The sequence below is a fragment of the Drosophila miranda genome (assembly GCF_003369915.1).
Source record: "Drosophila miranda strain MSH22 chromosome Y unlocalized genomic scaffold, D.miranda_PacBio2.1 Contig_Y2_pilon, whole genome shotgun sequence".
NCBI classification, from domain to species: domain Eukaryota; kingdom Metazoa; phylum Arthropoda; class Insecta; order Diptera; family Drosophilidae; genus Drosophila; species Drosophila miranda.
The window spans coordinates 2,168,557-2,182,985 of NW_022881614.1; the positions used below are offsets into that span (position 1 = coordinate 2,168,557).

The 14,429-nt window shown below is 42.8% G+C and overlaps 1 protein-coding gene across 2 annotated transcripts in view; it reads right to left on the minus strand.

Moving 5' to 3' along the window:
• Positions 1 to 2,178: 2,178 nt before the first annotated feature.
• Positions 2,179 to 14,429, minus strand: part of LOC117194075 (Krueppel-like factor luna) — a 195,978-nt gene continuing 183,727 nt past the window's right edge. For both annotated transcript variants that reach the window (XM_033398713.1, XM_033398715.1), the window contains one exon: positions 2,179 to 2,585. In XM_033398713.1, the coding sequence (XP_033254604.1) occupies positions 2,410 to 2,585 (176 nt within the window). In that variant the 3' untranslated portion in view covers positions 2,179 to 2,409. The remainder of the gene's footprint in view (positions 2,586 to 14,429) is intronic.

Here is a 14,429-nt window from a genome sequence, read left to right on the forward strand (position 1 = left end):
CTCAGCTATTTTGTTGCTGTTGTTCTCTGGATCACAGTATTTCTCATCACACAAACCATAATGCTTGACCGTTGTATACTTTGATGTGGATATGATTAGGCCGTGGAAACGTACGCTTTTCACAATCTTTTTATTCATTAAAAATAATTAAAAATAAACAAAAATGCTGAAATGATAAATTACAAAATAAAATGCAGCACACAAAGGAGTAAAACTATACAGAATGGAATCAATAAATTTAGCGAAAGAAAAACTACAAAAAAATCAGTTACGCAAATAAGTCGGACTAAAATTAATGAGGCACATAAAGAAGAATTTCCATGATGGATCCCCGACGAGAGGCAGACGCTCCAGTCGTCGATCGAGCGATGCAAATTTCGATTAAATTAGTTATACATATTAAAAACGGGTTCGTAATAGTTTCCATCACTTGGGCAATGCACAAGGGAAGCTGCATCAATCAGTTACGTATACAACCTAAAAACATAGCAACAAAATTGCTCTTCCTCCGACCGATCGTAATCGTAATCGAAATTCTAGGGATTTGCTTGAATTTTGAGTGTACGTAATGTAAAATCAGACCTAGGCAACATTTAAATTACATTTAAAATTAATTTAAGAAAAATAAGCATTCATCGTTTTGTGTTTTCTCTCTTTTTGTTTTGTTTAAAACATATTTTGCACTTGTTCTTGTTGCTTTTTTCCTATCCGTATTCCTATTTCTCTGCTCCTCTGCTTCACCGGCAGCGGATCTTAACTATTTTTTTTTAACTTTTACACACATTTTTTACATACATTTTTTTCTAGCTTTATATTTTCCTCCTTCCTTTCTTGCATTTATTTTTGTTTTTGTTTTTGGCAGTGTTCACAATATGAAAACAAAAATATTCCTTTACTCTTTAGTTTTTTTTTATTATTACAATTTCTGCTTTAGTTCTGCTCTCTGCCGCTTCATTACAAATTACAGTAATGTCTGCTTAGCTTTGGTAAATTGTACGATATTTTTGTTCAGAACGCGACGCTAAATGCTACGTATGGGGGGATGTATGGGGGGTGTATGGGGTGGCTTAGACTTACGCTTAACAAGGCATTGATACAAATCGAATTTGCAATTGAAACAATAATGATAAGGACAATGATAACGATAACCGATAGCCGATAGCCGATAACCACAACGAAAGCGAAAACCATAACGATAACGCTGATGAATGGCAACACAAATATCTGATTCCCGTCTTCCGTCTTTGTGCTTGTGTTTTGTTTTTATACCCGATACTCAAAATGAGTATTGGGGTATATTAGATTTGTGGTGAAAATGGATGTGTGTAACGTCCAGAAGGAATCGTTTCCGACGCCATAAAGTATATATATTCTTGATCAGCATCAATAGCCGGGTCGATTGAGCCCTGTCTGTCTGTCCGTCCGTCCGTCCGTCCGTCTGTCCGTCCCTATTAGCGCCTAGTGCTCAAAGACTATAAGAGCTAGAGCAACGATGTTTTGGATCCAGACTTCTGTGATATGTCACTGCTACAAAAATATTTCAAAACTTCGCCCCGCTCACTTCCGCCCCCACAAAGGACGAAAATCTGTGTCATCCACAATTTTAAAGATATGAGAAAACCAAAAACGTAGAATTGTAGAGAATAACCATATCTTTAAGACTGCGGAATCTGAATTGGATCGTATCATTATTATAGCCAGCATCAAGAAAACAATTTCATTTTTTCTCGCCCTGTCTCTCTCTAACACACACGTAGCGCCTAGATCTCAGAGACTATAAAAGCTAGAGCAACCAAATTTGGTATCCACACTCCTAAGATATCGGACCGAGACGAGTTTGTTTCAAAATTTCGCCACACCCCCTTCCGCCCCCACAAAGGACGAAAATCTGTTGCATCCACAATAATGATGAATAATAATGATAATGATCATATCTATCAGATTGCTGAATCTGGATCAGATCAGATCATTTTTATAGCCAAAGGGAACAAATCAATTTGCACTGGCTACGCAGCGCCCGACGTCACGCTCAGACTGATTTTCTGTCTCTCTCGCACGCATTCTTTGTCGTGTCGTTTAATATTCGCGGCGTCTGCCGGAGGAGAGCCATACTGACTAAGTATCGGGTATAAATGTAGAGTTGCGGTGTACGCAGCAACACACAACGTTCCCCCTCGTTTTTGTTGTGATGCTTTCTTTGATTTTCCTCCCACTTTACTCTCTCCGTTTACTCTCCGCTTAAATGCTCCTTAATTCTCTGTTATTTTGATTACGCGTTTCGCAGTTTTTTCATCGTTCCTTGATGGCACACAGTTTCGGCTGCACTCCGACTCCGCCGGCGTTGCTACCACCCTCCATCCTCCATCCTTCGTCCTCCGTTTCCGTCTCCGTCTCCGCTTAGATCTCGCCTCACATGTGTCGTTTCATGTGGAGGGCCAGGTGGTCGGACCTCGAGAAGCAGCGATCGCAGTTGCGGCACTTGAACGGCTTGGCCCCGGTGTGCTTCCGGTAGTGGCGCGTCAGCTCGTCGCTCCTCGCGAAGCGCCACTCGCAGCCGTCCCAGGAGCACTTGTAGGGCTTCTCACCTGCAGCGGGACAAGAGAAACGTTTATTAAATAAGTTGCTATTAAAATGGTAAAAATGTGTGTGGAGCTGCAACCGCTGCCGCTGCTGTTGCACAAACAATAAAGCGCATAAATATGCGTAGCCTCTGGGGGACGGTAGATGGGGCGGGGTGGGGTTTTGGGGGGCACAAGCATTTTTTATTTAACACGCGCCTGCCAAATGAAAAAACTTACCCAACACTGCCGCCGCTCGCTCGCTCGCTCGTTCCTCGATGGAAGCGAAATATGCATAAAGTAAAACACGAGTAAACAACCAACACAAAGAGAAGGGGGAAGCCCAGGAGAGGAGTGGAGAGGAGAGGGTTGAAAGAACAAAGGGTCCCCAGCTCCCAAGTTTCCCAGCTCCCCTGCTCCCCATTTCCCAACCAGCCAACCAGAGCAGGAGCCAGACCCTGAAACAGGTCCTGAAACAAGTCCTGAAACAGAGCCAGAGCCAGAACCAGAACCATTGCCACAGTCAGAGCCACAGAATCAGCCAGGCGAAAGGAAAAAGAAATTCAGAAGTTGTAATTTCACACAAAAGCAAAAAACTCAAAAAAATGAAGAACATAAAAATGCGCAGCAGGAACACTGAAACAGAGAGAGAGAGAGAGAGCCATGACTCAAGCCAGAAAAGGACACACTCACACACACACACACAAAGGTGGGGAAAAGCAGAACAAACCGAAAAAAATGGCAAATTTATTTCAGTTTAAAAGACAAACAGCAGAGCCGAGGCAGGAAATTGCCGCCGCACAGTGGCGAATTCCGCCGTTTCAGCTTGCTAAATTAATAACTTCTGAACAAATAGAGATAACTTCATGAAACAAACTGCATTTGAAAGAAAAATCTTTCAAAATTTTATCTGCTTAAGTACATTATGCTACAGTGTCTAAAAGCTTCACAATAATGGGTTAAAGTTGAACTTTGTTGCCGGTGCATATTTTCCAATGTAAAATACTCAATTTCTTTTTTTTTTTATCGAAAATTACTTTTAATGGGTTTTTTTACTATAAAATTTTTTAATTAATTTTCAACTAAACCTAATATTAACAAATTTAAAAAAAAATTTTTTTTTTTAATTTCCAAGTTGGTTTAATTTTGTTGTTTCTGTAAAATAATCCGCCACTTCCTGTTTAGTGGGAGGAATATCTAATAAACTTATCATTTCTGAAGAATAACTGCTTGCCGATTTAATTTGTGATCTCACATATCTAATGGATGAAATATATGGATCTGAAGAGGCTGCCAACATGTTGAAAAGGTCTTGGTTTTGCTTAATTCGTAATGTCTTGCACGTATTCATATTCCTGTATTTTTTGTAGTCTTTGTTTCTTGTTTCCTGGGCTTCCTCTGACATCTCTCCAATTAGAAGGCACTGATGTTCAATTAAAATTTGACCATGTGCCAGAATTTTATTAAGCGTGGGAGTTAGCTTCTTTTCAGGATATTTTTCCAGTAACAGCTCTGCAGTCTTCGAGGCATATTCACCAAACTTGCGGGTATTTATTTTTTCTTTGCAGTTTAAAATATTTAAAATGACACCCAATCTTTTGATAATGTCAATATCCACCCCAGCTATTTCTGCAGTAATTTCGTTTTTCTCAAAGAATGTCCGTAAGGAGTTTCCATCGTTTGTGTTTCCAAATCCTTGTTTGGGGCAGTCCACCTTCAGTGATAGTTTGTCTAAGAATTGTTATTGAATAATTTTTTTCCTAGTCTTTTGTATTTCGTTGGCTGGCGTGCTGTTGTCAAAAGATTCCCCCTCTCGCGGAATGGTATATGCAAGCTTTAAAATAAACTCCATACATCTAATTCTTGCATGCAATGGGGAAAGGCCATATTCTAAATTTTCCTCTTCAATTATGGAATCATCCAAATTTTGAAATTCCTTCTGTGTTTTTTTGCAAAATGCCCATTTCATGGTAGAAATACTAGCCTGCATATTGATTCATAACCAACAACATAATTGAGGTAATAAGGTTCTAATATTGAGTGTACCTGAGCATATGGATTCATTAGTACCTACATTTTGAGCAGTTTTTCAACTTTGACTGGACTTTACAAAAATATTTATCTACATTTTCCCGAGATTTTTTTTTCATATGTTCCTTGAACTATTTTTTACCTAAGGCTAAAAGCCCATTCTGCGCTTCGGAGCCGTTTGGCTTATATACCGATTTACGTGTCACAACCTCGCACGAAAAACGGACAAAATATGATTTTGTATGGGATTTAAGAGCTGTGATAGCCGTTTTTGACCGTTTTTCGCGCGAGGTTGTGACAGGTAAATCGGTATAGAAGCCAAACGGCGTTTACCAAATTTGGTTACTCTAGCCTTAATAGTCTCTGAGATTTGTGGATGCCCCAGATTTTCGTCCTTTGCGGGGGCGGAAGGTGGTGTGGCGAAATTTGGACACGAAACGGTCAAGGTCCGATATCACAGGAGTGTGGATACCAAATTTGGTTGCTCTGGCTCTTATAGGTTCTGAGATCCTTGAACTCATATTTTGCAATTGACAAAACCGACCTGTGTGTTAGAGAGAGACAGAGCGAGAAAGAATGAAATTGTTTTCTTGATTCTGGCTATAATAATTATACGATCTGGTTGAGATTTTACACTCTAGAACATATAGTCATCCTCTACGATACTGCGTTTTTGGTTTTATCGTATCTTTAAAAATGTGGATGCCACAGATTTTCGTCCTTTGTGGGGGCGGAAGTGGGTGGGGCGAAGTTTTGAAATATTTTTGTAGGAGTGACATATCACAGAAGTCTGGGTCCAAAACATCGTTGCTCTAGCTCTTATAGTCTTTGAGCACTAGGCGCTGAAGGGGACGGACGGACGGACGGACGGACGGACGGAATGACGGACGGACGGACGGACAGACGGACAGACAGACATGGCTCAATCGACTCGGCTATTGATGCTGATCAAGAATATATATACTTTATAGGGTCGGAAACGATTCCTTCTGGACGTTACACACATCCACTTTTACCACAAATCTAATATACCCCAATACTCATTTTGAGTATCGGGTATAAAAATTTTTTGAAGGTTTGATTTTTGAAAGCTCTGGATTAAATGCGTATATTCATTAAATCCAAAGCGCTAAAAAAAATCTCTGACTTTTGCCACCTCTTTTCGTCGAAATCGCCACTATGCGCCGTTGCTGGCTCTTTTTCCCACAGAGAGAGAGAGAGAGAGAGAGGGAGAGAGAGAGAGCAGAGGCAAGGAAAAAATGGAGCGAGATAACCGGCAAGTAGACGACGACAGCCAAGAAAAATGCATAAAGCTGAGTGGAAAACTTTGTAACGCACACCAGCCAGCCAGCCACACACACGCGCACACACACTCGCACACACACACGACACACAGCTGAACTTAAACCATTGCGAAGCTGCTCAGTCTCTCCTGAGACAAGCAGTCAGGGAGAGGAAGACCGAAGTCGTGCTCATCTGCGAGCCATTCAGGGCGATACCAGGAAGCGGTTGGACCAGCAGCAGTTGCGGCAAGGCGGCCATCTGGGCCGTACAAATCCACCCCCAGGAGATATGCGCAGCCAACGAAGGATTTGTTAGAGCGAGGCTTAGAGAGGTAACCTTCTATAGCTGCTATGCCCCGCCGAGCTGGGACCTAGCGCGCTTCCAAAGTATGCTAGCGCACATAGCGGAAGACGCGCGCGGAAGAGCCCCCGTAATAATAGCGGGAGACTTTAATGCGTGGTCCGTAGAGTGGGGCAGTAAGGAAACCAACGCCAGAGGGACGTGTCTGCTCGAGGAATTTGCGTCCTTGGACGTAATACTCGCAAACGATGGCAGGAAGCTAACCTACTTCAAGGCGGGTCGAGGGTCCATTATCGACCTAACCTTCATGAGCGTCTCACTCCATAGGGGAGCTACGTGGAGAGTAAGCGAGGAGTTTACGTTCAGCGACCACCAGGCGATCCACTTCGAATGCGGAGCAGCAACGAAAAGACAGCTAGCCAAAATTACCGGACCTAAATGGAAGGGCGACCACCTGGATGTGGAAACCTTCACGGAATATCTGCGCAACGCCAGCTGGAGCCCTGCGCGAGAAACGGCAGAGGGCCTGGCTCAGAAACTGGCGAAGCTCATGGAGGAGGTAGGTGATGTGGCAATGCCAAGAAGGAAGCCTTGCAAAAGAGGAGCGCCCTGCTACTGGTGGAATGCGGAGTGTTAGGTATTATATTAATATCTATATACGGTCACACCATCCAAGGGATATAGAATAAAAGAGAATCTTGAAGACAACGCGTGCTTAAGTCTGAGTGTCAATACACTACATAATTGGCGACGCGGATAAAATAAAATGTATTAATATACATACACATGTTAAAAGTGCATATAATATATGAATAGCAACATGACGAAAAATGAAGCACCAACATTCTATCAAATGGCAACAATTGCTGAGTTTTCGCCACACCAAGAAACGTTCTGCATTTGGAAGGAAAAATTCGACATACATTTGTGCGAATTGAATGTGAAAGAGGAAAACACAAAAAAGGCAGTTTTGTTGAAGTCGATCGGTACAGCGGCTTACACTGTACTACATAGTTTGTGCAATCCGGTATCACCCGTATCAAAAGCATACAAAGAATTATGTGAAATTTTAAAAACACACTACACACCACCTACACTCATATTCAGAGAAAGAAAAAAATTTCACATGTCCACAAAAAGTGAAGATGAGACTGTAGCGGAGTGGTATGCTCGAGTTAAACAATTGGCATTGGAATGCAAATTTGGCTCAAATCTGGAAGCGTTTGTATTAAACCAATTTGTGATGAGCCTTCCCAACCCTATATATGAAAGAATATGTGAAGAAGACGAAAATCTAACTCTGGCTGATGCACTCAAGAAGGCGATGATCATGGAGACGAAGATCAGCACAAGGAAGACAGAACACAACGTCAACTACATGCATCAAAAGAACGGGACTAGTCAATGGCAGAGGCAAAGAGGCGAGAACAGAGATCAAGCAAAGAGCAACGGCAGAAGTCATTTCAAGGGCAACCGAAACGTGAGTTACAGAGGCGGCAGAAGCGACGGTGACGGCGACGGCGAAAACGACTGCGACGCTGGCAGAGAAAAGAAGCAGCAGCCATGCACACACTGTGGCTGGCGAAATCATAACTCAAACAATTGCAAGTATAAGGCATGCAAATGTCACAGCTGTGGAAAAATAGGTCACTTGGCGAGCATTTGTAAAAATAAATCAAAAAAATCCGTAAATTATGTATCTCAAACAAAACATGACACCTATTCTGATAATAATTTTGATAATGATAATTATAACTTTTCTATCTATAGCGTTGATACAACCTCAACTAGTGGAGTATATTATTTACCTGTAAAAATTGATGGAAACATAACGAAAATTGCTTGCGACACTGGTGCACCGTGCACATTGGTTCCAAAAACATTTTACGAAAGCTTAAATACCAGCAGACCACTTAGAAAATGTCTAGTTCCATATGTAGATTACAATGGAGATTCAATCAAAGTTATTGGTGAGTACGATGCAACGATCGAATATCGAGGTCTAAAAAAACAAATTGTTGTTGTTGTAACCAATGCAGTGAGTCCACCTTTGCTAGGTAGAACATTTTTGAGAGCTTTTAATTTTGAGTTAATGCAGGTGAACAATGTGTACGTAAATGAACCAAATTCTGTAATTACAGAACAGATTAATTCGGAGTTTGCTGAAGTTTTTGAGCCTCGTTTAGGTTCATATACTACGAATACGATATCGTTACTATTAAAAGAAGATGCAAAACCAATATTTTTCAAGCCTAGGTCAGTACCATTAGCATGGAAAGAAAAGATTGAAGTGCAGTTACGAAAATTCATAGATGATGGAATTTTAGAGCAAGTTGTTAGTTCTGAATGGGCAACACCTTTGGTACCGATTTTAAAACCAAACGGTGACATACGAATTTGTGGTGACTATAAGGTTACATTAAACCGGTCTTTAGTCTACGTAAAGTATCCACTACCTCGAATAGACGACATTTTTGCAGCGCTTGAAGGGGGTACACTGTATTCAAAACTTGACCTGTCAAATGCTTACAATCAGCTAAATTTAGATGAGCAATCTCAAAATTTGTGTACTTGGAGCACACATATTGGACTATTGAAAGTTAAACGCTTACCATTTGGTATAAAAACTGCAGCAGCTATTTTTCAAAAAAACAATGGAAGGGTTGTTTCAGGGTATGCGAGGAGTTGTGGTTTATCAAGATGACATAACAGTTACAGGACGAGATCTTCAAGAACATATTTCAAATCTAAAAGCTGTACTTAGAAAACTGAAATCAGTTGGACTTAAATTAAATGACAAGAAATGTGAGTTCCTTAAATCCAAAATTTGTTACCTAGGATTTTCAATTGACAGGATAGGACTGAGCAAAAACAATGATAGAGTTGCGAGTGTATTGTTTGCACCGGCTCCGGAAAACGTATCACAGCTTAGAGCTTTCATAGGCATGGTAAATTATTATTCAAAGTTTATCAATAATTTCGCTCAGATAATGAGTCCTTTATATGCATTATTAAAGAAAAATACAAAATTTAATTGGACACGCGAATGTCAGAGTGCATATGAAGAGGTAAAGAAAGAAGTAACTTCTGAACAAGTTTTAGTTCACTACAACCCAGATCAACCGTTAGTATTAACGACTGATGCTAGCAGTCATGCAGTTTCAGGTGTTTTATCACATAAATGCAATGAAGATATCAAACCAATAGCATTTGTATCAAGAGCATTATCCAAAAGCGAGCATAATTACAGTACAATCGAGAAAGAGGCCCTGGCTATAGTGTTCTGTGTGAGTAAATTAAGACAGTATCTTTTAGGAAACAAGTTCATCCTTCGAACAGATCACAAACCAAACTAAGCATATTTGGAGACCTGAAAGGACTTCCATTGATGGCCTCTGCACGAATGCAAAGATGGGCACTGACTTTGTCAGGTTTTCAATATACAGTTGAACACATAAAGGGGACCTTAAATATAGCAGATGGACTCTCAAGAATGCCTCAATGGGAAACGGCTGTACCAAACGAAGACTATAATTACATACATTTTATACAGTCCGAAAAGGTGTTCAAAATTAGCTTCAAAGAAATAGCTCGTGAAACACGACGTGACCCAATATTATCAAAAGTTTGTGAGGCAATTAACACTGGTTCGAAGACAAGATTAAAAGGCAGCGAGTTTTCTGCCTACATCTCTAAAACAAATGAACTTTCAGTGGAATATGATTGTATCTTATGGGGACACAGAGTAGTAATTCCAACCAAACTGAGACAAGCTATTTTAGCAGAATTTCATGCATCGCATTTGGGAATAGTAAAAACCAAAATGTTAGCACGTTCTTATGTGTGGTGGCCTTGCATGGATTCTGAAATTGAGAAATTAATTCGAGATTGTATTCCTTGTCAGGAACTACAATCAAGTCCAGAAAAGAGTCTGTTAATACCGTGGAAATCCACAGGAAAGGCTTGGAGTCGAGTACACATAGACTTTGCAGGACCAATTAGAGGTTTTCATTTATTGGTTATTATAGATTCTTATACAAAATGGGCAGAAGTATTCAAAACGAAGGAAATAACTTCATTGTTTACTATCAACAAGCTTAGAGAAGTATTTTGTCGATATGGTTTACCAGACGTGTTAGTTAGTGACAATGGACGACAGTTTACTTCTGATGAATTTAAAACGTTTATGAAAAACAATGGTGTTAATCACATTTTTACTGCTCCAGGACATCCAGCGACTAATGGTCAAGCAGAAAAATTTGTAAAGACTGTTAAGAAATCACTATATGCAAACATAAAGGCTAATGAAAGACAAGATTTTAATACAATTTTAAATAGATTTTTGATCGATTACCGAAATACGATTCATTGTACTACGGGCGAATCTCCTGCTAAATTATTTTTTGGTCGTACACTAAAAACAAGATTTTCGTTGTTAAAACCACCTACGGTCGAAAGCATAATAAATAAAAAACAGACTGAGTGTGTTGTAAATCACAAAGGTAGACGAAGCACAGAATTTTTAAAGGGTCAAAAAGTTATGGTTAGGGACTACAAAAATCCTAACAAAGCAAGCTGGACTCAGGCAACTGTAAAACAACAACTGGGCCCGCGTTCGTATTGTTGTATTTTGGCGAACAATAACAGAGAAATAAAAATTCACCTGGATCAAATTAGAAACCAAAGCACTAACAATCATACATCGCCTAATGCGAAAACACCTGATGTCGAAAGCAATTGTTCAGTAGATGACAATTCCAAAACCAACAATGAACAAATAGTTTCTCAACCAACACCCACCAGGAGAGAGTTGAGACCACGTGAGGCAGGGAAGGTAGTAAAGCGTATTTAACAATAAAATAATATAAAGAAAGGAATTATGAAATCAAATTATGTACAAATTAAACACTGAAACAAATACTAAACAGATTAAGAAGAAAGAAAAATACGAAATCACATAAATTTTATATACGCTAATTAGATTAAGTACACAAATCAAATTGTTATAAGAAAATAGATTTGTAAATGACATGTATATTAAACATCTAAGGAGAGGCGTGTTAGGTATTATATTAATATCTATATACGGTCACACCATCCAAGGGATATAGAATAAAAGAGAATCTTGAAGACAACGCGTGCTTAAGTCTGAGTGTCAATACACTACACGGAGGTTAACCAGCTAAGGAAAGCCTGCCTACGAGCAAGACGGTGCTACCAGAGAGCACGAGGTCGGCCTGAGTTCGAAACCAGGGGAGAGGAACTCCGATCAGCGAAAAGAGCCCTTAAACGTGCCATAAAGGAGAGCAAGTCAGCCTGCTTCAGGCAGATATGCGAGGAGGCGGACGTCAACCCTTGGGAAACGGCATATAAGGTCGTCACCAAGAGGATAAGGAGCCAGTCAACACCGGAAGTGACCTGCCCGATCCTGCTTCGTAGCATCGTGGAGGCCCTATTCCCACAGCACCCGTATAGGGAGGAGAGCGTCTCGAGCCAAGACTCCGAGCTATGGCAACAGATTTCTGTTGAGGAGGTGATAGCGGCTACCAGGAGAATTGGGGATAAAAAGGCACCAGGACCGGACGGTATCCCAAACAAGGCATTGAAGCTTGGAGCAACCACCAGACCAGAAGTATTTGTTGACACGTTCAACAAATGCCTACGGGAAGGAGTGTTTCCAGAGCAGTGGAAAGTGCAGCGGCTAATACTTCTACCCAAAGGAAATAAGTCCCCGGAGGAACCATCAGGATACCGCCCAATATGTTTGCTGGATACGGTCGGCAAAACCCTGGAGAGAATCATCTACAACCGACTGCAAGTTGTGATCCAGGAGAAGGAGGCCTTATCGGAGTCCCAGTACGGATTCCGGAAGGCCAAATCAACGGTCGACGCCATCAAGGCAGTCACCGACATTGCATCCAGAGCGATCGAGGGAATAAGATGGAGATTTGGCACAAAGGAGTACTGCGCGGTGGTGACCCTGGATATCCGTAACGCGTTTAACTCAGCGAACTTGTCTCGGATAAACGAGGCGCTCGGGAGAATTGGAGTTCCCACCTACCTGCTTCGGATAATAGCCAGCTACCTGTCGGGTAGGGTACTGAGGTACGAGACGGAGGAGGGACCAAAGCTGTACAGGGTGACAGCCGGAGTTCCACAGGGATCAGTCTTAGGACCTCTTCTGTGGAACATAATGTACGACGACGTCCTGAGACTCCAGCTCCCGCAGGGATGCACGCTTGTCGGTTTCGCTGACGATCTCGCCCTGGTCGTGGTAGCCAAAGAGCTCCGAGATGTCGAGGCGACGGCCAACGAGGCAATCCGGATCGTATCCAACTGGATGGAAAACGCGGGATTGGACCTGGCTGGCCACAAAACGGAGGCTGTACTCATCACGAGTCGGAAGAAGGTGGAGTACGCGACGTGTCGCGTGGGTAATGCGACTATTAAGTCGCAGGAGTCAATCCGGTACCTAGGCGTGATGCTGGATAACCGATTGAACTACCGGGCCCACATCGAGTACCTAAGTCAAAAAGCCTCCCGGATGCAGGCAGCACTCGCAAGGATGCTCCCCAATATTGGTGGACCCAAGGCAGGTCGTCGCATACTCCTGGCGAGAGTAGTGGCCTCGATCCTACTGTACGCTGCGCCGGTGTGGTCTTCAACCCTATCCGGCAACATGAGTCTAAGAAGAAAGATGTCAGTGCCATATCGGCTCTGCGCTCTTCGAGTAGTGTCTGGATATAGGACGGTGTCGGATAACGCAGCCCTGGTCCTCGCGGCCATGATACCGGTGGATATACTAGCGCTCGAGATGACGCATGTATATGAAGCGCGCGCAGGGATGCGAACTAATGCATCGCTAGAGACCATCCGTGCGTCGGAAAGGCGGGCGTCGATAGAAAAATGGCAGGCAAGATGGGACACGGCCACAAATGGACGGTGGACCCATAGACTAATCCCGGACATTGAGTCATGGATAGGGCGGAGAAGCGGAGAGATGAACTACCACCTCACCCAAATCCTGACGGGTCACGGAGGATACAGGAAGTATCTACATAGGTTCAAACACGAGGATACTCCCGAGTGTCCTGAGTGTTCGAATGAGAGCGAGGATCCGGAGCATGTGATCTACCACTGCACGAGGTACCGCCCAAGTGCAGAGTATTTCCCACGACCAGAGGAGCTAATGGCGTTCATGACGGAGTCCGACGAGAACTGGCAGCGCGTTAGCAACACCCTAATAGCCATCCAGAGCGATCTGCGAAGATGCGAAAGGGAGCGACGCGTAGAGGAGAGTGCCTAACGTAGGCAACCCATCCCCGCGAAGTAATACTTTGCGGTGATCCCGCGGGGAATGAGGTGTGCAGCTGTGCGTGGTGGTGAGTTTAGCTGGGAAGCCCCGAAGGGGTAGTCCAGTTCGTTGACTGGTACGGGCCGGACACACACACACACACGCGCACACGGACACGCTTACACTTGGCTTAAAACTTAATGCATGCGGAAATGTGTGATATTTCCGTGCTCAATTTCACATTATGCACTTGCGGCTCTCCCCCTCTCTCTCTCTGTCTCTCTCTCTCTGCACTCTTCTCGCTGTTTCTTCTGTGGCTGGTGGGCCTTCCGCTTGCAGGGATTCGACCATGTCTTAATTTCCATTTGTTTACACTTGGCCACTGCCTGAGTCCTCCATTCGTGTGCTATCTGCAGCTGCAAAAGAGTGTGTGTATCCATGTGTGTGTGGCAAAGAGTGTGTGTGTGGGTGTGTGAGTGTCTGCCACTTGCACTTTGGCATGTTGTCAGAAATGTTTGGGAATCGAAGCATTGCCAATAAATAAGCGGCTGCACAAACACAGTCACACTCCCCCACCCACCCACACACACACACAGGGACACATACATATGTACTCGCTTGGCCATCTTTTTTCCGCTCCATCTCTGGCGCTCTTTTTCTGGCGGCTATCTCTTTCTAAACGCCTCTTGCAGCTCTTTCTGGCGCTGTGTAAATCAGCGTCAAATGCACAAAGTGCAGCAGCAGCAGCAGCGATAAAGCAACCAAAATGGCCCTGTTATCTGGCCATTGAAGAGTGGCCTGGCCTCCCAGCAAACGGAATGAAACGAAACGAATCCAACAACAAACTACAAAGCGCCATTCGGGTCTGGGCAAGGAGCCTCGGTCCCCCTTGATACCCTGTAAAGGGTAAAGGACTTCGGATTACAAGGATGGATATACCCCCGCCGCACGTACTACCCCTT